This window comes from Cyanistes caeruleus, chromosome 1 (assembly GCF_971803275.1).
Source record: "Cyanistes caeruleus chromosome 1, bCyaCae1.hap1.1, whole genome shotgun sequence".
Lineage (NCBI taxonomy): Eukaryota > Metazoa > Chordata > Aves > Passeriformes > Paridae > Cyanistes > Cyanistes caeruleus.
This window is the reverse complement of record NC_141701.1, coordinates 100,565,899-100,592,105: the sequence shown is the minus strand read 5'-3', so window position 1 is coordinate 100,592,105 and position 26,207 is coordinate 100,565,899. Positions and strand designations below refer to the sequence as shown.

At 41.2% G+C, this 26,207-nt stretch overlaps 1 protein-coding gene across 29 annotated transcripts in view; it reads right to left on the bottom strand.

The window, feature by feature from the left end:
• Positions 1 to 26,207, bottom strand: part of HECW1 (HECT, C2 and WW domain containing E3 ubiquitin protein ligase 1) — a 319,771-nt gene that overhangs the window by 242,784 nt on the left and 50,780 nt on the right. For 6 of the 29 annotated variants that reach the window (XM_086844979.1, XM_086845088.1, XM_086845144.1 and 3 more), the window contains exon 1: positions 5,621 to 5,909. The exons of 2 other annotated variants lie outside the window; for them this stretch is intronic. In XM_086844979.1, the coding sequence (XP_086701105.1) occupies positions 5,621 to 5,650 (30 nt within the window). In that variant the 5' untranslated portion in view covers positions 5,651 to 5,909. Of the gene's footprint in view, positions 1 to 1,100; positions 1,183 to 5,620; positions 5,930 to 6,086; positions 6,230 to 26,207 lie in introns of those variants that run through there. 21 more of the 29 variants (XM_086845126.1, XM_086844969.1, XM_086844985.1 and 18 more) reach the window with 16 other exon arrangements.

Sequence of the window (26,207 nt, the reverse complement as noted above, 5' to 3'; positions counted from 1 at the left end):
AGTTGGCCAGCCTGGGACATCAGATGATCATATTCATCCCAGTAGTTTGTCAAGCACTTGTAAGAGTACCCAGATGCCCAGACAGGTAGCCCCACACACCTGAGTTGTTGCATCCAGCTGGAAGGACTGCAGTTCAAACAGTTCAGGAAGTGCCTTTTAACAGGCATACAGTTCACATGCAAAACTAGATTATCCCAAATTTAACGGCTTCTTACCTAGCTTAGCAAAGTCTGTACAACATGTAACATATGTGCTGCCAAAGAGACAGACTTTGGCATGATAATTTGTTTTGGGGAGGAAGCAAAGTCATGGCAACTCCTAAGATCCAGAGAACAGCTCCTTGACCCATCCCTGTTCCATACAACCAGCACTCTGGCATTTCACCAGCACACAGCAAATAATGACTTGTTTGATCATCTCATCAAAAATTTCCCCCCACTCTTGCTCTCCTTCTACCCTTGGGAAAAGAAGACAATTTCCTGTTCCACCTCTTTTGCTTACACATGTTTCAGAGGTTATTCCTAACTCATCCTCCTCTCTGTATACAGTGAGTAGCACAACATCAGATCCTGCCCAGCTTGCAGCATGCCATCCTAAATTTTACATGGAGATGTGTGAAAGCATTTTGTTGGCAACAGAAGTACAGCAGGCTCCTGCTTCCTTTAAAAAAAAAAAAAAACCAGGCCTGCTGAACCACACATTTCAGGACCTGAGAAACCTGATTTGGTAATTGAAGTTGCACATGGCACACATTTTCCTATGAAATGGAAAAATTAATTATACCACATGACATATTTCAGTCCTGGTGATCAGGAGTTCATTAACAAAACTACTTTAAAAGGTGCTAATAGAAACAAATGCCTTTAACATCACAGACTTCCCAGATGACTCCTGCTATGGAGATGGATGACAAATCACTCTGTCAGTCATCCCTAAATTCCATATTGACTACACTGAAGCAATTAGCCATTTATTTTTAGAGCATGTTCCATTTTAAACACAAGTGATTCAGTCCAAGAGATATTCTATACTCCATTGCTATTTAATGGGTTAACAACTCTCAAATTTAAATAGATTTTAATTCTGGGAGAAATACTTGCCTTTTTCATTTTGCCTCCAGACACTGGTTGGGAATTTTAAATCCGGCTTGAAACCAAACAAATGTTGGTGTTCTACAAGCATCTGCAGAGAAATATAAAAATATCTGGAAAGTGTGAAAGAGCAAGCCTGTTTTGCTAAATGCATAAAATGAAACCTCAGCGTAGGTCTCAATAATAGGCTTCCTGACTGCTGTGCACACGCTCTCTCCCACAGACCTTCTGCTCTGCAGCAAGGGAACGCTGCCTGCACTGCTGCGTCCTCAGAGAACTTTGCAATACAATGGAGCACAGCGATTCCCTGGGGAACACGGCGCTGATCACCGACTTCGATATTTCAAACACAAGCACCGGGGTTTCCCCGATTTAAGATCTCAAAGAAGCGGCTTGCCATATCACTCCACCCCAGCTCCCAAGCCATCTCACAGTTTACCTGCATTATAGGCAATGTTCTGGACAAAAGGATGAGGAGCTGGGATCAAGCTAAGGCTGTTTGAACTCCTGGAAAAGGAGGGTGAGATTATTAGTGGAAAGTTGGAGGAAGGACAGTCCTGAGGAGCTGACAGTGGTTTCTGTTGCTGCCGCCACTGGAGGGAGAGGACAAATGGGAGCTGCAACAGGTACTGCAGCAAGGGAACCCCGCTTCAGGCTCAGCTGCTCCTCTGCTTCAACCCAGATCCTCCCTGTTGCAAAATCAAGAGCAGCCCACAGCCAGCCACTTGCCTCCAGCAGTCTGCTGCCTGGGACAACAACCCATGTCACCTGTAGTTTGGACCAGTCTTTCTGGTCCATTTTCCACAAACACCTGAGATTGAGGACACCATCTCGCCAAGGGACAGTCACAGCACCTAAACTTCCTGCTCTCAGAGCTAACGACAGGATACCCTAGCCAGACATAGATGATCAAAAAAGGCCAAGACTGACTCACAAGCCCATTATACAGCTGCCTAGCCACCATTCATTAACTGTAAGGAAAATGACCACGGGCTCCCTGCATCAAAGAACCTCGCCATTTCTTCTTAATTAATTCTAAGCATCTTGCTGGCGTCAAATCTCAGCTGGAAAAAATCAACTAAAGTTGGCGGCATCTTATCTTGCCCTTTGCTATCGGCTGCACTTTTATTTTTTCTGGGTTGCATGACCCCCACCCTTCAGAGATTACCAGTAGAAAACAAAGCACTGCTGTATTTTCAGACAAATACGTAAGTACGTAAGATCTAGTCTCTTTTAAGTTTTATTAGAATTAATGGTCATGATATCTAAGCGCAATAGATATACACTTCTAGGGAATTAAACTAAACGCCTGCAGTATTTGCCATTCAGCCACTGCAGAATCACAACCACACATGAAATGTTACAGGAGAAATGGGTAAAAAAAGCCTTAAACAGAAGCTAAAGTGACTCATCTCCTTATTGCCAAAACCGAGAAAGCCGCTGAGTGTAAACAAACAACAGACATCCTGAAGAAAAGGGGGCGTCACAATTCCTTTCCCTGCTAATAGGCAGATACACAAACCCGTATGGGCAGGATCATCCTCCAGCTACTGCAGGCCAATCTGAGGGGAACAGCCAATGCTACAGCAACATTCCCGGCAGCACAGGTGCCTCTGGAGGCAAGTGAGCATCTGAGGTGATGGTGACTCCCAGAGCAATGATGGTTCATAGCTGTACCTGCTGGAAAGCTGTGGCAGCTGCAGGCATGATCCGCTCATGTAAGCCACACATACATATTGATATCCAGCTGAACTGTTTGGGGCAGTATTCGCAAAGGCATGACTTTGGGTTAGGCTGGCAAGCACCCCGCCTACAGAGCAGGAGGGAGAGTGAGCCAGAGCACTTGTTTAAAGCTTGAGTTCTCCTCCCTGTCTCTAGAGGTCCACAAAGACTACCATACTACACGTGCTGAAGCCAGGTTTTGTGGGTACCCCTAACTTTGGAGGAAACTACATAGGGAAAGACATAGGACCATAGAGGTATTTAGAAAGATCAAAAGTCATAATGAAGATAAACACTGGCAAAATCTATCACAAAGATATTTTGGAATAATTGCTTTTTTTTTTGATTACTAAAAGCTCTTATGAATGGAAGTTCTGTTTGAACTTTGCAACTGGTGAGGGAATGGGGAGGCTGTTTTGCTGGGTATTTTTCACAAGCATCTTTCAGAGGTGAATCCATAGGGGCAACCTTAATGCCTGTATCCACAAGGCATTTCCAACAGCTTTAAAACACAGGCAAACTATCCTCTTTTATCTGATGGAACAGCTCCTGGTCCAACACCAACAGTTCAACACCATCACTCTCACAACTTGAATCCTACCCACAGCACCACAGCTGTATCTTTTGCAGTATTTCAAAAGGTGGCTAATAAGCTAAATTTCGCTCTATTTTTCCAAGTCACTGCATTGTTTGTAAGAAGACTATTCAAAAGACAAGGAGAAGGATTTAGCACTGCCTTGAATGAACACTACTTAGCATCCGGCACAGCACGTGCAGAATTCCACGAAGCTTCACAGGGATTATCTCACAATGGCAAAGGATGTGATCGCATGCCACGTACATGAAACACAAAGCCACTGAAAAATACACTCCAGTAACAAGTCTTAGCCAGTTATCTATTGGAAAACAGTAAGGCCCTTATTGTTTATTAGAATGCACTTAAAATACTGACCACATGGATTTGGGATGAATTCTTTGGGATGTTCTGAGCACGTGTACACAGCTTGCTTTCGAATAAATCACTGTCACATTCAGATATTGATAGTTCCTGATAAAGTCACTGAGTGGATCAGTTCATGCTCTGGCCTGCTCTGGTTTCAAATGAGTAAGCTGATTGATACTAAAAGTTTAGGAGTCCAAGACTCTGGTCACATTAAGTCAGAAACACATCAGCGACGGTATCACACAAGTGACAAAACATGCCATCCCTCCTTAATTCACATGCTGCTCGTTGTGCACAAATGCTGACCATCTGACCAACCACTCTTTGTTCTGAGCTAACTCCCTGCTCACCCTCCTGAAACAAACAAATAAATAGACCCCACATTTCCTCTTTAAGAACACATACTCTTTTCCTCTGTACTAGACTGAGCATTGACAGGATGAGTCGTGTGGGTTGACTAAGCGTGTGCTGCCTTTTACATCTACTTCTGCTTCCAGCATGAAAATCAACATTGCACCTGTGTTGTCCAAACTGGGTGTGCACTTCAGAGACAGACAGAAAGGAAGCAGAGAGAGCAGCCAGGATACATACCGTACTCCACTTCTTCACAAAACACACATACTACACAGAGAAATGATAATCCCTTCTTAGTGGAAAATCCAAATTTTCAAAATGAATCCCCAAGCCAAAATGAATTACTGTAATAACTGCAATCCTCGCATGAGCACTAATCAGAAAGGCACAGCTGACCACCTGCTATGTGCCACCACTGGCACAGCAGCACCCTGCCCCTAATTGCTGCCCTGTTCAGACAGGGCTAGGTGCCCCACAGAACGCGACAGTGGTGCTGGTAAACACAGGGACAGCACAGCCTGACTGACTGTTGTACAGTCTCACTACGCACTTCTGCTGAGTGCAGCATTAAAAAAAAAAAAAAAAAAAAAAAAAAAAGGCACTACTGCAGCTCCAAACAGCAGGATGCAAAAATCTAAACCCAGGCCGAGTAATTTCTTCTGCAACAACAGAGAAACACACGGGAAACGATGCAAGAGAGAACAAAATGAATTGTACTGCCCCTGTCAGTACAAACCCATTATCTATGCAGGCTGCAAAATGAGAAACGCAGCGTTCGACAATGCTACAGGCTAGGGCAATGTTCTTAACGTACTTATAAGTTATTTTATTTAATTGCTAACAAAAAAAATGCAGTTACATAATAACACAAGGTAATAACCAAAATGTGAAGTCACAAGATTGGCTTACAGCAACAGAACACCGGGGGCAAAAAGCAGTTCGTGCTTTAAATTTTGCTGCATTGTCAGGGAGCCAAGAACCAAAACTGGGGGCTTCTGCTTTTACAAGGAATGGACGCAACCACCAAAAATTCGGCACGGGACCCTTCATCACCGCCTGCGTGCATCCACATCCCCAAATGATGTCAATCCCCGTCGGCACGTCGCTCATCATAATTCTACACTATTTGGTCGCTAGTGGAATTCAGCCGACAGGCCGACGGCTCAGCCCGTAACCCACCGGGGCCCAATGAGCTCCCCGGAGAGCGACCCCTCCACACCGCCCCCCGCCCACGGCAGCGCTCCCGGGCACGGCCGGGGGTCCCATCCCGCACGGACCTCCGAGGCACAAAGGCGGCACCGCGCAGCCGGGCACGGTGACAGCGCACACCCACGACCCGCCACCGCATCCCGCCGGCCGGGCGGGGGCTGCCCGCCCCGGGAAGGGCCTTTCCCGGAGCCGAGGCCGCTACCAGCTCCATCCCGCCTCGCACTTCTCCGCTGGGAGCCGACGCCACCCGCCCCCGCCCCACCACCCTCACCCGCGGCCGGGCGGCAGCAGCCCTTCGTACCTGGACAATGCCGGCCTGGGCACAGCTCATGCTCCCCCGGCGAGGGCAGGTCTCACATCCCACACGTGCCTGTCAGCCGGCAGGGAGGGCGGGCGGGCGGGGTGCCGGTGTGTCAGCCCCCGCCGAGCCGCACCATAGTCCAGCACCGGCTGATACGCCCCGCAGCACCGCCGCGCTCCCTCCTCCTCCTCTTCCTCCGCCCCGCCAGCCTCCTCCCACCTCGCCGCCTGTCGCTGGGTACCGGCCGCCTGGAGCCACCCACACGCCGCGGCGGGCGCCCGGCAGCGCCGCGCGGCCCGGCCCACCCCTCAGCGCTCCTCCCGCCCGGCCGGCGCTGTCCCAGGCCGCCTGCCTGCCGAGCCCCGCCGCGGCCCGCCCGCTCCTCTCACGCCGTCCTCCCCCGCTCAGCGTCCCGGATCTCCTCGGCTGATCCCGCGGGGACACCGCCGCACACAACCCGCCTCACCACACATCGGGTATGCGGGAGGAAGAAAAATCAACGTGCTCTCCCTTTGCCCCTTGGAGTCGGGGCTGCCGCCCTCACACCAACTGCTCGCCAGTGCCAGAGCCTCCGGTGATCGCTAAAGTCTTTTCTCCGCTCACCTGAACAAGAGCTGGGGCGGCACTACTGCTCGAGCAGCTGTCTCCTCCCCTAGGGAACGTGCACCTTTCACCACCGTCATCTCCAGCCTCTCCTGCTGGACAGGGGCTTATGACCTCAACTCCTGGACAAAGTAAGTGACAGTACCACAGCTGTGAAAAGAGCAAGTCTCAAAATGCTGTTCAGGACGGGGACAGAGGTGCTTTACACTCATTTCTCCCACAAGTCTTGCAAATCGGTTCACCAAAACCAGACTATGAGCTGCTTGGATTGCAGGGAACAACAGCTTCCATCAGCAACTTGCTGTGTCTGCATCCACCGGCCAAAAGGAGTGAGGAACAGCTCTTCTTGTTAGCTGGCAGAGGGAAAAGACAGAACAATCCTGTGGAGGCCCACTTAACCCCTCACCTCATTTTTCCAGATAAAAGTTTTTTTTACAAAAGCATTCTTTAAAAACCATCCTGTTGGAGTGGATTCACACCCACTCACTATTAAATATATCAATTTGTCAAGAGTCTTCTGGATCTTAATTTGTATCCCAAAGCAAAAACATGTCAATAAAAGCCGCAAACATGCCCAGTAACTTCACAAATGAAGCTAAGTTTGTTTCTAAAACCTTCTTTGCAATCTCCCCTCTTACAAGTTTCTTTGGATCTAACACTTACTGTGCTTGGTATCAGTGCAATAAATACTTATTTTAATTTGCTAATCAATTCACTCCAAAAAATACTTTCAGACATACTGTGGCCTCTAATTTCCACTTGATGATCCCATTTACTTTCTTAAAGAAGTGAAAGAGGAGAAATTAGAATCCTGTATAAGCAGAAACCTCAGAAGGAAAATCAAACTGGATTTGGGGAAAAGAATGGCTTGGTATTTTATAACATTAGTGAAAGATGAAATATACCAACAGTCAGAATTACCCACACACAATACCAGTAAGTGGGCTAATTCCCTGTGCACTGAGAGTGGGAAGAAAGGGGTGTCCATCATCAAAAAGCAGCTCCAGCTTTTCCCCAAGAGCAAAGCAGATCAAAAGGCATACCAGGTCATGAAAGCCACATGAGCAAATGTGCATCTCAGGACACTTTCTGCAGGTGTTTGAGAAATTCAGGTGATGTTTGGGCAAGTTCACTGGCCCTCCTCATCCAGCAAAGTCATCCACTGATCATAGATCACAGTGGGCCATGATGACAAAATCCTACAAGAGGCCTCCAAACGGATTCTCCTCCATGTTTTAAGTCCGTATATCAACATTTACACTGGAACTGCCTATAATAGGCATGTGCTTTTGCTTTTGCACTTTGAAATTCTAAATAGGAAATTAAAAAAAAAAATAGAGATTAGGGAGAGAGTCATCAGAGAGATGAGGAATCAAAAGGTGAAGTTTGCCTAAAGTTCACACAGTAATTTTCTGCAGTAGAATAGAGAACTGGTCCAAGCCTCCTCACTCTCTTGATTCATTGCCCCCTCAGACCTTTTATCCAGCTCCTTCTGCTCTTCTGAGTTACTGGTGTAATTCTACCTAATGTATTAAAATGAGACATGCTTCTCACCTCCAAGGGTGGACACATATATTGATTTTATCAAAAACATCAATTTAGCAAAACCAGGAAAATCTGATAAATGCACATGTTCTGAAAACAGTCTAAATCCAGCAGCTCAAACTTCAAGTTTGGTTATGAATTTTAGAGGCAGCTTAACATTATGGGTGTGCAATGAGGAGTTAGAACCACCATGAACACATTTCAGGGCCATGAAATATGAAGCACAAGACCTTGTAATGCACTGTGGACCTGGGGAGAGGAACCCCTTTAGGGGGACAGAGCATATACATTCCTCCTTAGAAGCTACCACCCTGGCTTTCCTCTAAGACTGAAAAGAACATCCTGAATCTCCTATGAGAGAAGGAAGTTAAAAACTGTCCCCTGCTGGAATTCATGTAAAACCAGAGATCAAAATTAAGATCAAGAGGCAAAATGCATACCCACTTAAAGTAGACATACACTCAAATACTGAGCAGAATGTGAATGTGGCAACTGGTTCAGAAAATGAACCAGGCTTTGAGGAGGACATTTGCCCTGCTGTTCCTCAAAAGAATGAAATTACACATATTGGAAATAAAGTGGCTTTCATTGCAACTTTGCATTTTACTTAAAAGGAGGAGAGTTGCATAATGCATAAGGAGCTTTAAAATTAGACTAAACTTTGGCAGTTCAGATTCTTATCTATATAATAAACAAACCTCTGAATTTCATATGCCTACCTTTTACACACTCCCCAGCCTCCCACAGACTAAGCAAAACAGCATGTTTTTCTGTCCCACAGGCTTGCTGACAAGTCTTGGTGTCTTTTCAGACATAAGCTAAGCCCTGTTCATGCCTCAGGACAGGTCTGCAGGCAGTACAAGATGAAGATGATTTGGGCAGCAAGTGACCAAGAATCATGTCTGTTTTGCAGGAAATTTTGCACACTTTTGACAGCCAGAGAGAAGTCCTGCAAAAGCAGGAAAGGGAAGCAAGAAGTATTTGTCTTGGGGAGGGTGTGGAAAAAGCAAGATGAAGCAATCATGTCTTTCCCTACCAAATACTTCTGAGGTACATAGACACACACTCTTGAGTTGGCACAGGACAGATTCCATTGCATTTCCAGAATCTGTCACCCTGGTGGCACATCCTTGATATATCAGAGGAATGTCTACTTGGTATAGTATACTTTGTAGTTATTTATAAGTGCTTTGATCAAATAAGTGGGAAAAAATGAAAAATGTTTGTTATTCTTAAAAAATGTCAGACCCACCTTGATCTGGAGAAACAGATCAGCTATGCTGGTTGTCGCGTTATAACCAATAAAAAAGCTCAGAAAGCGCCACTGATGTCCTTCTCTTCAAGACTCATGGTGATCTGGGTGATGATGGTAGGACTAAGGCTCTCACAGAGTGTACTCATACCTTGCATTTATAGGGAGCAAGGTACAAACAGACCCAAGCTTTCCCCAAGAGATCTTTTCTGAAAGAAGTGGTCAGTCTCTGAATTATTGACTAGAGATGCTCTTGCCTTAAAGCTGTATGAAGCCCAAGAGTAACTTTGAGCTGCTTAAGATTAATATTGCCTCTTGAATTAGTCAAACATAGGAGCACAACCATTATCCTGCCACTGCCTCTGGGTGGCCTTTGAATAAATAAAGACTGGATAATCGATGAGTGGGTATCCACCACCTTGGCAGAACAGGATAATTTAGCAGTTCACATGTACATTTGGTCATATCCTAAATTTTATGCTGGATTCATCTCCAGCTGAGCTGGATGCCATGTAGGTACATCTCTTTTCTGCAACTTAGTATTCACTTAAGTTTTACCCATAAACACAATTTTCGCCCAATGACTGCCACTGAGATGATCTAGGACAGCATATCTCAATGCTAGGCTCATTTTGTTCAACTGATACTCTCAGACCTGTCTTCGGTGGCTCCTGACTTTGGATTATTCTCTCTGTTGGGGCTCTGACCTCTGTTACTGACACAAAAAGACTGTCTTTAAAGAGGCACTTGGTTGATGATGTCTAATGTTTTTTACTGTATTTTGGCTTACATGGATGGGATTGCTCATATCTCAGCTGGATGCCATGCTTATGCATCGCAGCAGGTACTTGTCTGGTGTAGGTGCTCAGATTTCAGGCCCTAACAGAGTGCTTTCTTTTAGCCAGTCTTTCTTCTAGCAGGAGCTGACTTTGTCTTAGTTATTGCAACCTTCCTGCCTTTCTGGCAGCCCAGATCTGAACATTTGGGGAGGCCATGATGGACATCGTTCCTAGAACAGTTGACCCAAGATTACGACTGTTGGAGAATGAGATGAGGCAGGTGTAAAAGTGATTTCTGTCCTAGCAGGACTGCACCACCTATCAACATTTTTCCTCAGAGGAGCAGATGGCATGCTATGCAACAGCCCTGACTCCATCCCTGATTTATCCTGGGTGTAGAGAGAAGTTTCTTTGCAGAGGGCCTGAATTACTGGAGTATTTAACCAACTTGACCAAAATAATTCTAACCCCTCAGCTGCAATCATTTGCATGGCCTGATTTTCACAGTTTCACCTACAGATAAATATACACTAGTTTGACATTTGCCCCTGTTAAGTTCATTTTCCTCTACCTCGATTCCCTTTCTGGAGCAAATGATAACCAGCTTCAAAACAGGAGGAGGTTAAATATTAGCATCCCTGACAGAAGGGAATCAGTGATTATGAAACATTATTCTACGTGGGCATACACACTGCATATTTTCCCTGCATAAAGCCTATGATAATGCTACTAAAAGACCAATTATTTTTACAACTAAGGCTCTACTTTACAAAAAAAATCATAAAGCATGTTCGATGACACAAAGATTGCAAAATGACACAAAGATTGAGCCCACAAGTTGTTCTGCTACCAATGAAATTATTTTGATGAGTATTCCTGTAGCTGCTTTGATATGTCCTCAGTGAATGGTAGTTTCATATTATAGCTTTTTCTCCCATAGCAGGGAGGTGGGGGTGGGAATCAGAGTCTCTTCTGGCTTTATATTTGTATTTATATTTATATTCTCTACCTGGCTTTATATTTGACTATATTTGACTATATTTGAGATTCCCTCATCTAATATGTATCAGAGGCCTCAACCAGTTTAAAGATTGCATAGATTGCATCAAGTTGGACACCCAGAGTGTATCTGCAATGTATATACGTATATACTCGGAGTGCATATATTTATTGTAGAGTGTGTGTATATATATATATATATATATATATATATATAAAATCTACTTAGGAATCCCTGCTAGAAGAGGAGGATAGTTGACTCATTGTCTGTGAAAAAAGATGGCCCTACATCATAACTACAATACTTAAACCAGAAGAGAACAAGAGACCCCTGGAGAGTCAACACCATAGTGATTTGGCTTAATTAACATATATTTATTTTTAATCTCAGGTGGACACCTCCTCTGAAGGGGCAAACTGAGAAAAACTCTAGTTACAGGAGTGGGTTTTGAAGGTACCTCCGCAGGAGGACTAGTTTTGATGAATTTCACCAAATTTCCCTTTCACACAGGAAACACTGCTAAATTACTGACCAGCAACTATAAATGTGTTTAGATACATGCCTTAACATTGTGCTAGAAAACAGCCAGAGAAGATTTCCTTTTGATAAGAGTAGGCATTCAAAAGGGATGAATAAATCCTCATGAAAAGGCGATTCTTCTGGTTTTGCTCTGCTCCCAGTTTCTGATCTGGTGGTCCCACACCTTCTCATTGAAGCTTTCCCTTGGTCCTTCAGTATGCACTCTTTACTGGGTTAATTTTCCACTAGCTGAATGTCAGTCAGACCAACAGCTCCCACTGGCACACTATAGAGTGGTGAAAGCACGTGCACAAGCAGCACTTTCCAAGGAGGGGAAAAAAGCTGAAATTTCACCTTTCATGAGTAGTTAAGCCTGTTGGAAGCAGGGGGATTCCTCTTACCTTGTGAAAGAACACTAAGCCAAAAATCACTGTGTACTCAGTAGGGTGGTGAAGATGAGATTATTCCTGCCTGCATCCAGGCCTTGAGATTTTTTTTGAAGATGCCAAATTCTCAGTTGTTTTGGCCTCCCTCTCAAAGATTTCCAGAAAAATCATTAATTATTTACATTTTTCTCAGCACTGACCCACCACTGAGTAGCAGGCCTGTTTTAACTAGGTTGGAATGAATAGAAGAGCTCATCGTCCACATTCATTTGGCTGATAAACAATTCAGTAGTAACAGAGGGCTAAATTAACAGATGAAGGCAGATGGGCTTATGGAATAAAGGAGGGACTGAGAGAGAGGTTATATTGAGAGAGCAGAAGGATTGGAAAAAGATCAACCAAAAATGGGCCAGCATGGTAAGCCATATGTCTCTTCTAAACGTTTTTTTCTGCTCTTGTTGTTTGATTGTCACAGTGCTTCATAACTATCAGTTGTTTTGTTCTGAATTGTTTGGGTTTTTTGGTTTGTTTCTTTTTTTGCAGGAAATGGTCAATAGTCCAAACAACCAACAGAGTGGACACTCCATTTCGTATGGGTTGAAGATCTATGTTATTTTTACAAATCTATAAAATCAAAATTATATGAATACAGCTATAGTAAGCACAGATTTGCAGCCACCCTCAGTCATTCTGTAATGTCATATCCACCTCCCCATGCAAATACTGGAGAGATAAATCTGGCATGGGTTCAGTTGCCACTGTCTTCCCTCATCTGTCAATATATCCTACTAATAGAAGGGAAAAGAAGTGGATATTCACTTAAATAGCATATCCCTTCCAATTGCAGCCAAAAGAACCTACTCTGACATGTTGTAATCATTCAGGACAGATGTCCTGAGATTACACACAGTCTTCTACATTTCTGACAGCCTTTGGTTGATATCAGCCATGCCAGGTTTAAACTTCAGCGGCCAGTAATAAAACATCAGTTTGAATCCTCACCCCACTACATTAATTTTCTGAATAAATTACTTTTATTATGTGAGCAAAAGGAGAGCAATAAGACAAAAACAAAGTTGCATTATAATAGCTTACAGCTTTCTTCCCTAGCACCTTGGTGTAGGCTTTTTTCTCCTCTACTATAAATCCCTTTTAAGTTTGCAGTCATCAGGTCCCAGGGCTTTGTCATCTGCAGAGGAGGATAACAAGGCTTTATCCAAGCTGTTGCTGGCCCTACAGCATTAGCTGCTGCTCCTGGCCACAAGTGCTACCTGCTCTTCTGGTTGAACCTTGCATCCCTGTTTGAGTCCTGCCTGCTCCTCCAGCTCTGCTCTTGCACATCTTGCTCTTGTCCTTGCTCTGCCAGTTCTTCTAGCTCGTCATGAAAGCTCTGCTTATAGATGCTTCTCTTTTCTATCATCACTTCAGCTCTGAGGTCTCCCTACCAAGGTCTCTGCAGATACTGCAAATCCTTTTAGTCCTCAACTCCACCTAAAATCATGTTACAAGCTTGAAATTATGCCACCACATCACTGTACCTGCTGGATACTGAGAAATGACTACTCCATACACATAATTTGCCTTACCTCTGCCTTTGAAGTACAAGTGACATGTCTATGACTGTGCTCAGCTAGGGAGTCTGAGGGCCAAGTTTACAAAATTTAGATGTACCAGCTGACAGGAGCTTTTTGGCATCTACTAGGTTTACAGAGCACCTTTCTCTGCCTTTAAGTTCTCACACAATTTCTGGTCTCTACTTACAACCAACTCATACATATTCAAGGAATTCTTGCTGCAGAGAAGTCCTTGAAGTTTTCATGCATAACTCCCTTTTCTTGAAAGTTGCATTAATTACACCAGGAATGTTCATCAGCCCCAGTAATCTTTCAGAAGTTTTAAACTGAAAGGTCAGCCTGAAAAACCCCACAAGCAATGCTTTTATGCCCAGTGAGAAGTACCGCTAGATCCTTTGCTTTCAACAGTTTGTCTCAAAAAGACATTACCATTATCTGTATCAGCTAATGACTAGAAAACATAACAAAGTTATATTCCTACATAAAAAAACATTTATGCTATGTACCACTGAAAAATACATCAATATGAGAGATTCATCATTCTACTCTGTGTACACAAATGCAGAGCACAAATGTGAAGCAGCAGCAAAATTTAGGCCTGAGCAGTTCTGTGTAACTTGAGTCATACCTAGGATTTCCTTCTGTATTTATGATGAGCCTCTTTAATCCTATCTGTTCTCTGAAGCAGGGCATTGAGGAAGTCCATGTTCACAGCTCCAGTTCACATCTAAGGTAAACTCTAAGGGCTGCTCCTCACCCAGCAGCCCTACACTCAATGCAACATATGGGGATAAACAAGGCTGATATTTGGCTCGCACAATACTAGTAGAGACTATTCTCTATGGGAAGCTCAGCAAATGTGCTGTTAATAACACACCAGACTTGCAATTCAGCTGTATTGTCTCTGCAAAGCTTAACAGGAATTAAAAACGAAAAAACCCATTTTGACACTGTTAGAAGATGTGAATGACTACACACTGTTCTATTGATAAAGTTGTAGCTGCACATGTTACATCCTAGAGCTTATCCATACATGGTTTGAAGCAGAAAAAGCAGTGATAGAATTATGGACAGGTTGTACAGAGCAGCAGCTGAAGTTCCCTCTGAGCCATGTGTACTGGGCAAGCACTTAGGGTTGATTTCTGAGCCCTGTAAATCAGTAGAAGTGGTGTACCAATGCCTCTACAAACTAACAAGCCACCTGCAAGGAATCATCAGACATTGTAAAATAGTGGTCTTTTGTGCTGTGCAGTTTTAAAGGGGCTGTTCCCAGATTCTCCTGTCCCTGGATTCCCTCTTCGTTTCATTTTACAAAGGGAAGGAATGGTATGTGTGTGTGTATATATATATATATATATATATATATATATATATATATATATGCGAGATATAGATACAGATATATAGCATGTATGTTTGTATGTATATTCTATATATATTGCATATATATTGCATCCCATCTTCCCCATCACAGTTAATTTTTGTACAAGGAGGAAATTGCATAGCAGTGATTCTTTCTGTAAGATTCTGATGTTACAGGGTGCTTGCATTTTCCTGCCAACATTAGAGTCTTCACAGAATGGACAAGAACAAGTGCCAGGAGCAGGGTCTGAATCCATGGTGAAAATGACATCTGGTGGGAAAAGAAGGCTTGATCCAGAAGTGATAGAAGATAATTGACACATGAACAAGAAAAATGTGAGAGGCCCTGAGCACCCTCAGTATATGCACATTCATTGAAGTGTTCTTTTGCCTTTGATATCTTCCAGTTTTTAAAGCATTTTAACCTGCAATTGAAAAAAGCATTATTCCTGTAGGGCTATAATCAGATATATCACACTGCTTTATATCCAGGATAATTCATTACTGAGACCAGAATCTGTCTCTAATTATTATGAAAGAAATATCTGTATCAAAGTTCATCACTACATTGTCTGAGGTACACACAGATGAATAGACTCTTAATTCCTACATGAGCACCCATTCTAACGCTCTTGAGCTTCCCAGTCAAGTAGTAAACTTGCTGATTTCAGTTTTAATATTTAAGATAAAATAACAGTAACATTTCTTAAATGTTTTTTAATGCTTTTCTAAAAGTCTACAAAAAATTTAATTTCCCTGTGACTACTATCTCTGAGGCTTTGTACTTCAGAGGAGGTCTAAGGAAGCAGCTGAAAGGAGGATGTCTGACTTCACTATAACCCAATGATTTTCCATAGGGCTTGTACATGTCTGGCCACAGATGGATACTCTTGTATATATAATTAAAGTATTTAAAGAAGAGAGCAAATATAGTATCCACCACTGTTAGTCAGAGCTGTCTGGATAACTCTGTGGACCAGAATTCCTTGTGGGCTTCAAGGACTCACTAACCTTTGTCCCATATCAAAACTCTCCAGAGTGTCAGGTGGCACACATGTTCTCAGTTGTGCTTTAATAGGGCAAGAATTTATCCTACAGCAATTGTTCAGCTACATCCTAGAGCACTATTTTTCCACAGAAGTTTTTCTCAGTTTATAAGCTTGCACATTCTGGGCTGCTAGTGCAAATTTCCACTCCTGGGAAGACTGGGGGAGCTAATGGAACACAACTTGTCCTGATAAACTGTATGTCATTGGCAATTTTTTTTTTCTTTTTTCCTTTTTGCAGAGGTGATTGAATATTAAGTCTGATTGACCTACAGAAAGCTGCAACATTTCTGTTTGAAAATGACTCCTACCAAAAATAACTCACTACCCAAAATAAAATTAATAATGCAACATCCCTTTTACTCCTAAACCTAGCTGAGACACCCTGTCTGATGTTCAGGCATTTCTGGATAATAGTGCAAGAGCCTCAGGACAGGAGTTATTTTTTCCATACAGCTACTTTAAATAGTGTGGTGATATTTTTAGTTTTACTGTACCCATACTGTTTAAAATTGTATTATTCTAAAATAGCTTCTGCAGTACAAGGTTCCCTGCTGTGGAAAGAAAATTGAGTTAAACTTTCACACTCAGTATTTCTATAAATCTGCTGCTTTATACAAAATAAACTGTGCATCCAATTATCCCTTTCTCAGATTTATCATTTGATAAAAGTGTTTTCTCATAATTTTCAGCTCTTATCCAAAATGTGGCTTACAATACCTGGTATTAGTCAAAGCAAGCCAGCTAAATACAATCAGGAGTACAGAAAGGAAAAGAAGGACTCTTGCAAAATCCCATAACTATCTTTTCCAGGATTCAGAATCAGTAATAGAATTTGCTTTTTACAACACTGTACTTTTGGTCCCATAGGAAAAATGATCACATCACCCATTGCTGGAATACACTAGAAGACAATGCAAGCATATGACAACCGATGTCTAGTGACAATGCAGGAATTCCGGGTACTTGGAGCCAGGTCCTGGCTCTGTCAAACTTCCCACATAGCCTTGGGTAAATCAGTTTACCTGCTGTGTCTGATCCTTAGGTGTAAAAGGAAGACATTGCTTTACCCAGGGAAATGTCACTAAGCAATAAAACAAAAAGGATTGTGAGAATGTCAGGTCAGATTCATGTTATGAGTAGCAGGGATCATGGAAGTGTTTGGACAGAGATGACAGACTGAGGTGCACAAGAGCACAGGAAATTAACTTTTTTCCAAAGGTATTAAAGTAACCAGTATAATTAGTTTTGTGTGGCAGACTTTGCTTTTCATGGTCTGAAAATAACAAATTATTTGTAGACTGAAGCCAAACTGAAGTCTATTTCTCTATTATTAAATCAGTGTTGACATAATACAGAAGCAGATTATTACATACTGAAGATTTTTAGTTTGCAGTATTCTTAAGGTAAAAATTCGTGAAATACCACAGCAATGACCTCTAATATTTTCAATATCTTGAAGGAGAAAACAAATGACAGGCACAAGCTGCAGAATTGCAACTGAAAAATAAACATTACTGAATTTCTCAGTTCTCCAAAGGCAGACCCGTTGAATTAATTCAGTAATTATTATTTCACTAGCTTAAACCCCCTTGACTTGAGTTATCCCAGATATGCCCAGCTGTATTAGACAACAAGAAAAGAGAGTACATAAAACTTCTTAAAGGAGAAGTGAAGAATAGAGACTGAGCTATGCAATCCCTGTTTTTTTATTGTAGTGTTTAAGTTCAAATGATAGATCTACAAATCTAAAAAAACCTCAAATCTGGATACAAGCAGAATAGTCTGATGTAGAGGTCTTCATTCTGAAAATTTCTAGAGTGTTATATTGGACAGAAGGGACAACTAGTGCAACTTCACTGAAGTAGGCAAGTGAAATAATGGGAGAATTTTGCTGTCTTCTGTTGAATGTGTAATTATGAGATAGGAGTCAGAGGCATGACTGCTTATAAAAAAGAAACATATCAGTGACAGAACATTCATTCCCTTTGAACTTTGGGGTTTTTCAGGTTTCTTTTTTTTAAGTCATGATATTGATACTTCTGCTCAGCAGTTATTTGTCATTATCATACATATGGAAAATACAGTCAGAGAGGAACAGACCAAAGGTCAGCTAGTCAAGTGTGTGCTTTCTGACTATTGTCAGGAGCAGATAACCAAAAGGAAGCAAGCAAACAGGATAAATGCCACATGCAGTGCACATCATTGCATTTCATGACCCAGCAATGCAATTTCATAGATCATTTATGCTTGTATGAAGATGCTGGTCTGTACCGTAGGTGTGTTTATTCCCATCAAGCCAGTCTCTGCAAGGATTTAAATTCCTCCTGCGTGTGCATGGGGCTTGCCATAATTCTCGTCTTCCTTTAGACATTCTTACAAGGTTTCCTGGAGAATATACAAAAGAAATCCAAGGATCTACCCAGGGATGCTTTCCTCATATTCCTCTAAAAGTGTACAGAAGAAAACATTTTTAAACAGAATAGCTAAAAAAAAACCAAAAAACCCATCAGATTCTTGTCTTTCTTTTCACTGCTGAATCCCTGTCTCAGAAAAAATCCTAAAGAATTTCTAAAAAGACAAGTTTTACAGCAAAAATATAATAGACTCAGATTTCCAGGGATCATTTGGAATACATCCACCGATAACTAAAATACTTGGAAGTACTGTTTACCAAACAGGAATTATTTTATGTACATGTTCTTCCTAAACAGAACCATTCTGTGTAATCCATTGTTGTCATTACTACCCAAGTTGTTATGTCTCATAATACTTTCCTAATCAGGAAGTGCCCTATTTTATGATTAATCCACAGGAGATATCTGGAAGTATTTTCTCGGAAGTACATTTTTTCTAATCCTTTCTTAAAAGTGTTTTTAAAAGTATATCACTAAATAAAGATATGGAAGTGACCAACCTTTAGATTCAATACTAGCTCTAACAAGGTTAAATTTTTCATGGCTCAGCACTAGTTTTACTTTGGGTTAGGGTGTAAATTTTGGATTATGCAATCTGATTATTTTAACACTTGTTTCACAACTCAATCCATTGTGAAGAGATGTGGTATTAAAGTAGAGAAGTATTTAAAAAATTTAAAAAATTTCTTTGACCTTAAAGAAAATATCTAAGTTTGGGCTAAGGTTATTGTTCAATGGCTCAATTATTATTTTACAAAAGGGTTTTTTTTAGTGTATGCAAATAGCCAGGCCAGAAGTACTATGTCTAAACATGCACTGTAAAGCAGAATAGAAAATATTGACATTTACTGATTTTTTAATATTTTCCTGATTATGATCTTCTTTGTATTATTTCCCTCATTATTTCACCTCATGGCTACAGCTCTTACTTCAGTCTCTTTCAATAGGCTGGAAATATATCTTGATATTTCATTTACTGACAAATTCCAGATCACAGCAGAGGATGCCACTGCCATTTCCTACTTTCATTTCCTACAATGAATACAATTCTTGCACTTGAGCTGTTCTAGAAAACCGAAATTGAACCAAAATACGGCTATTGTTCAAAGTCAGTGACAATAGAATAACTTTGGAAATAGATGATGTCTTATAACAAGAATTGGATGCTATTCTTCAAAGTTCAGAGCAAACCTTTGGTTAAAAAAATTTGTTCTGTTTTGGCAATCTTTTTTATCACTGACACAAAAGCCAATCAATTTGTGTGAGCAAGGAAAGGTTATTTAGAGAAGAATAAAGTGTTCATAGTCTTTCCCCAGACTTTGAAAGTCACAGCTACAGAGCAGCAACAGTCACAACTCAGGCTTCATTAAGAAAGGTGCTCAAGGGACTCTATTCTGGAAATCCAGCGTACTTTTATACCAACCTTAGGTAGGGTCAAGAAGAAATCTGTCAACAGATAAAAGTATACTGAAATACATAGTGTATTTTGCTGTCATTGAGTCTTCTGACTCAGCAGTGATACACACTGCTGGGTGCATTAGAGATTCCTCTGGTATCTTAGTGCTTAAATGCATTTGTTGTGAAATACTGAAAGAGTGTCACTGGGACTCAATTTGAGCAAAATAGCAGCTTTGCTGCAGTCCTGCACCTACTCTATTTCCCTGAGCAGTCCCTCCACAGATCCATTCCCTGTGAATAGCATACAAGTTCGGATTGCCTCAAGTGAATATGTCATAGCTGCTGTGTAGGAATATTTACCACATGAAAATGCAAAATTGGAAGAATTCTGGAATGCCACCCGAGTTTGGAAATTTAGATGTAAAATGGGAGTGGCCCATTAGTGCTGAAAGGTATCATCTTTTCAAATACATATACAATTTAAATGGAAAGCCAATAGCAGAAGCTGAGATCTTGGTCAAAACCAGTCCAGAAACCCAATACAGAAAAATGCATGTTAGTTCATACTCTGATGTAATCACATTTTAAATGGCCTTCAGTTCTGTAAGAAGCAGCTTTCAAACAGATTGTACTGAGCTGCACATATGTGATAGAGAGCAAAGACCTTATAACATCAGGTTGCAGCAAATCCCAGGTGCTGTACACCCTACCTGTCCCAATTTCCTTCATACTTACATTTGTGTCACAGATCACTATAAATATGCTGGAATTAAAACCTTTAATCTAAGAACTTCCAAAGTCTTAGGATTCCTACAAGCAACCAGCATTTCAGTGGACCTTCCTGAAAATACTTAAAATTACTGATTTTCTTAAAGTGCAAACTTAACAAGAATCTCCTCTCTTTATTATATCTCAAGGTGAACACCCTCACATGGGAAAGCCCTGGCATCCCTTTCCCATTACCCTTGAATTTGCACTACTTTTGGTCTGCTTCTGAAGCAGCATTTCTTTTCCTTGGCCACTTCAAAACATCTTCTCTAATGAGGTTTCTTCCACACTTCAATCTTTATAAAGACTGAAAAATGAAACAGCTTCAAACTTCCCCTCCTTGAAGTGTTAGGTCTCTTCAATGTTATATCCACAGGTGTCCCAGATTCATGGAAAAAAGGAAGAGCAAAAAGACTATGACAAGGAAAACAACAAGGAAGAATCATGTCCTTTTGCAATTTACTTGAATCTATCCCTCAGTTAGGAAATAGTCCTCTGAAGGATACGAGCAAAAATCTGTCACCTTCCTGGTAACATGGATATGTAAGTCTTAATAGGAACAAACAAATAGGCCATGCAAGTCTAACTATGAGAAGCATTGTCTCCCCAGCATCATGTTCTGCCATTCTTCAAACCAAGTATAACTTTGTCACAGTGCTGACTTGTGCTGATGCAGGAGTAAGATTTTCTAACCACTTAGACCTTCCTGACACTCTCTCACGAATCTTTATCCCTTAAAATTCACAGACTGGTATCTTCTAAGTCCAAAATTTTCCTATTGTTACTTTGAAACCTGTTATCTTAAACTAAACGCCTCCCTAAATGTAATAGTGATATTTCAGTAGCTATTTAGGGTGAGGTAGGTGAGCTTTTTTTTTTAAACAAAAAGTTTGTTCCAACTGGATAAGCAGGACCAAAAATTGAGAATAGTGTGCTAGCTTGCCCACAGAGCCTTAAGATAATGGATAGCTGTGAAATGAGGGCAATGATAATGCGAAGTTTGGTTCATATCTCAGACAGTTGAAGTATCCTTCCTGTAAGTGATTCTGCTGGGGCACATACAGTAGCCCAGGTCATGACAAAAATTGGCAAAGAAGTTGGAAAAAGAGCTAAGTATTTCTAATTCTCTAATTCCTCTGAGAGAGATTTAATTTTCCTCAGAAAGCATTTTAAGTCAGGCAACTGAAAATTGGTGAAAATGTTGTCCCTTCTTTTTGAGGTACAAAAAGGCAGACATAAAAATGTTTCCTTCTCTTCTTCCTTCAGCATGTTCATTCTGCATCTCTAAATCTGGAGATTTGTTGATTAATTCTAGCTTGTAACATAGTATTGCAAGATGCCATAACATTTTGAAAGCAAAGTAAATTTTTACCAGTTTAGTGGAGCAAGTCCTTTCTGGACATCAGTGGTATTTCTGGTATAGTTAAAGTGAGTAGGATTTAGCACAATATGTATTTACTGATAAACAGTAGCTGGAACTGGAAAATACAATAGAAATGGATAACATTGGTAAAAATTATTTCAGGTTTGCATTTCTTTTTCAGGTTATGATTAATAGGGAAGCCCCTTTAGAAGTTTTAAGTTGTCCTGATGACTGTCCTTGTAAATCAATTTAAAATTACAATTCTTTAACTCTGCTAGTGAAGGATATGTATCAGACTCCCATCAGTACTTGTTAGCTGTCTCACTAGATTATCCAAAGTGTAAAAATATATTTTTGCCCTTCCATTGCTTTATTTGACGGAAATGCAATTTCCTTGCACCAGTCACAGTACTGACATGTAACAATAAAGGCTCATAAAACTACTTTGTAATATATTTGTCATAACCTATATTATAGGGCACTCAGCTTATTTACACTGACAATTGAAAACTGTTCAGTTTTAAAACTGTCACAGTTTCTGTGATTATCAGCTGGGAACAAAAAAATCTCGATTTATTTTTAAAACATTTTCCATGAGTGTCTTTCCATGCCATTCCCAAAGAATATCTGAAGAGGATGGGATTAAGTTTCCAGGGGAAGAAAAAAAAAAAGGAAAAAAAATAGAAAAACACCCAAATCAGCAGAATTTTCTTTTATCTTGTTTTTCCCCTTTAAATGCAGACTAGCATACTTGAGCATACAGTCTGCCACATACTTGGTCTTACAGAGTTTGGGGACACTAAGAGAGCTCCCATGCCCAATACTTCATATGCAACTTAAACAACCATGGATGTCAGCAGCTGCTTTGAAAAAACACAGATACAGATAGAGTACATCTCTGGAACACAGGGCAAATGTTTGGATTCACATTCCCCTGCTCAGTTTTGTCCTTCTTAAAGTGTGGCAGGGTGCTCATCAGAGCAGCAGGGCCACCCAGACCGGTCCTTGCTCCACCCCACAGCAGCTGCCAAGGCCATGCAAGGAGCCTTTGGAATCACAGAGACTTTGCATCAGTTTGGTGTGTCCTGGTGGTTTAGAGCACTGGTAAAGCAGATCTCAGTCTCTCTGTAGAGGACTAAGCAGCTGGATTGTGCTCTAGTATATACCAGTTTAAGCACAGATTCATTCAGACCTAATGTATCCAGCATTTGGGGCACAGTTTTGTTAAGGATGCTCAGTCACAGCAGTGCCCAGTACGAATGCACTGGGTAAGTTTTGCCCCTCCATCAAGCTGAGGCATTCCAGATTTGGGCAATAGTTTTTAGTATGCTTATGTTACTTTCTTCAAACACTTTCACAGTCCACAAAAATACCCTGTCTTATGCAACAAAAGTATTATAACAATGCTACTTGAGTATCTCCTCATCCTTCTGGGGGTACTGAAATATTTTTCAAAGGCTAAAAACATTTTAAATTAAAAACAATTCACACCAGCATAAAGATGAATGAGAAGGTAAAGCATTATTCCAGGATACAGCACAACTGTAGACATCAGGTAGCTGGGTTATATGTAGTAGCTACTATAGACACAGAGTTGAAAGAATAGTGCTCGTTGTGAGCCAGACCCTCTCTTCTCAAAGTCTTACAGGAAAGAATAATGAGAAGCCAAATATTTCTGCACTCACAGCCTTTCATTTCTGATCTATATATTCCAGCATCAGAAGTGTCTTGATAATGTGACAAACTTGATTCCCTTTGCCCATAGCATCTCAAAATAAACTGGTACAAAGAAAAGCTTGGGGTGTAAAGGGACATGGGTCTCAGTCAATGAGACCCAGAAGAACAGAGAGCTTCTGCCATCACGTTCAGAGTGCAGAAAGCCTGAAAGCCTCAGGTCTTTGTCAGTCTCAGAACCTTTTTGCAAAATGCCACAGCTCATCCCCAGCAGTGACACATTAGACACCAGGCTTCTGCACAAGCCCTGACCTGGACTGATGAGTGTGGGAATCACACTGTCCCTTACACTGTGGAAAGACTCCCTCTGAATCATAAAAACAAAAACATATGCAGCCCTCTTGAAGGTGGGGATGGGATTAGGGGCTCCGTACCACAGCATTAAGTGAAGAATTCATAGAGACCTGAACAAGCAACAGCTTTCAAGGCTTTGCTCTAGTTTATGCCTGAATAAATCTGGATGCAGCCTTAACACTACAAGTTTTATTGTTCCCTACAGCAGTTCAAGTGAATTTTGCCCACTCACTGCCTACACAAGGTGTACCAACACAATAGAGCCACAAGTAATCTACTTTGACAAGAGCTGCTGTAACAAGTCACAAGTTCTTATCACACCTTTGAGCCACACCATTAGCTCCAGGATACATGGCTTTCAGAGCAGTAAGATGCAGCCTGCCCTTCCGCAGTCCTATCTATCTTTCAGAAACAGAGGATGCTTCCCATCCCTCTTTGGGAAGATGATTATTTTAGAAACTGTTTATACCTCCACATAGTCAACTACATGAGTACGGTATGCAATCTCTAAAATTGATACTGCACCTCCCTTGGATATGTCTATACTTACACTAGGTAGGTACTCTGTTCAACTGGTAATAAAAAGCAATGTGTTGTTCTCTAACCCTTTGGTCTGTTCCTGTAGAAACCCTGCTCCAGCTTCTTGATAGATGTGGCATATCTTAACTCTGATGGAATTGGCATTCCATGTTTTTGAATGGCATTAGCTAGCTGAAGAGCAATATCTTGTCATTGCAACATAATTTACAAAAGGTTTGTGTGTTGTTTTGGGGTTTGTGGGGGTTTTGCTAGGTTTTTTTTGTTTTTTTTTTAACTGTCCTGTCAAATCATTGTACATTAAGCCAAAGCTCTGCTTTTCAACTATCACTAGTGTTTTTGAATGCACTCCATGAGGAATTCAGAGGATCCCTTACACTTAATGCAAAATACAGAAGCCATCTGAAAGAACACCAACCATCTTAAGCACTTGCTCATGATACATCATATGATTTCCTTCTTTAAACAACTTTTGTTCCTATCATTCAGCTGTACTGCTATGTATTACGGATAGCTTTGCAATGCTACTCCATTGCCTTTAATAAGTCTTGCAGACATCTTTTTAAGCACACTGCTGGTACTAAAAAAAAATCATTCCACTTACTTAGCTGCACAGAAAGGTGGGATTAGGCAGTTCCTTTGCTGGCATCATATACATAGCTTGGGTAGAAAAGTCTTGTTTAGATAATTAGATCAGATTCTCACATCTATTAGCCTACCCTACATTACCTGTGGCAGATTTGTAGCAGCTAAGGAACAGCCCAGTGAATTTTAGCAAAACATTTAATTAACCTGGGACAGATTCATACACCTAGATTTCACCACTGATTAAGAATGTGTAGCAGCAGTTAAGCATTGTGTTTAATGAGCGTACAAATTCAAGGTTAAATAAGCACATTAGTTTGACTACCATTTTGTCACTCATTACATCAATCTTGTTTTCTTTTAGAGCAGAAGACTTTATTTCTGGTCATATCCAAATACATACAGCCCCAAAAGCTTTGTTTCCTGGAGGAGGTACAACTGTGCAAGCCACTGACCTTTTTTGTAGCATTCACAGCAAGGACAGTAGCTGTGAGCTTCCCCGTGGTTTTTTTTCTCAGTAGCTCAAGAACTCTAATTCAGCTTTCAGGTACAAGAGGTTGATTAATAAAAAGAGAGGGGTTTTGTGGACACTTATGCAATTGGTTTCTGGAACTTCTGTGCCTGAAGTTGTTTCATGTGAAAGGAAAAGAGATTTAGTCTGACATTTGCTGTCATGAGGGGAAACTAAGTAATGGGATAGGCTGCTCCAGATATCATTTTTGGAGGAAATCTTGTCCTTTCTTAGTATATAGAGGGACTTAATCACCAGGCCAAGCAGAATAGAAAAAGTCCCTTTTTGGGGCAGGAACAGACAGCTTCTTTCTCTGCAACATAAACACAGTATAATCAGAATTTAAACTCCTCCTTACAAAAATCAAAACCCCTTCAAGTTTATTTCTCCACCCTCCTAGGTACATTCTCCTTTGCTAGGAATAACCTCCTTAATTCTAAACATCACAATAATAAATGTAAATTTTAAATAATAAAATTTAAATTTTGCAAATTTACAGAAGAGCGGCTATTTAGAACAGCAAAGATGGGGAATGACTAGAATGACCAAGTCATGTGAGGAAAAGACAGGGAGCTGCCAATACTGTCAGAGAACAAAGCATTTCAAAACCAGGAGAAATTTGCTAAGGTGAGAAACCTTAGTGAGAAATCCAGACAAATGACATAGAAAACGACCGTGACACCCTGTGCATTTTGGACCAGCTCTGCAACTGGTTCATTAATGGAATTAATTATCATTATTAGCCAAGGAGCCATCCTTTTGGGGTTTTTTATTTGCATGGAACAATATCAAGGGAAAGGGATTTCGGTTTGGATGGAGGCTGTGAATGCATGATTTGCATACATAGCATTAGAGGCAATGCAAATCAAATCAATTTTCAGGACCAATTTCATTTGTAAGTGACATTTGAAAAG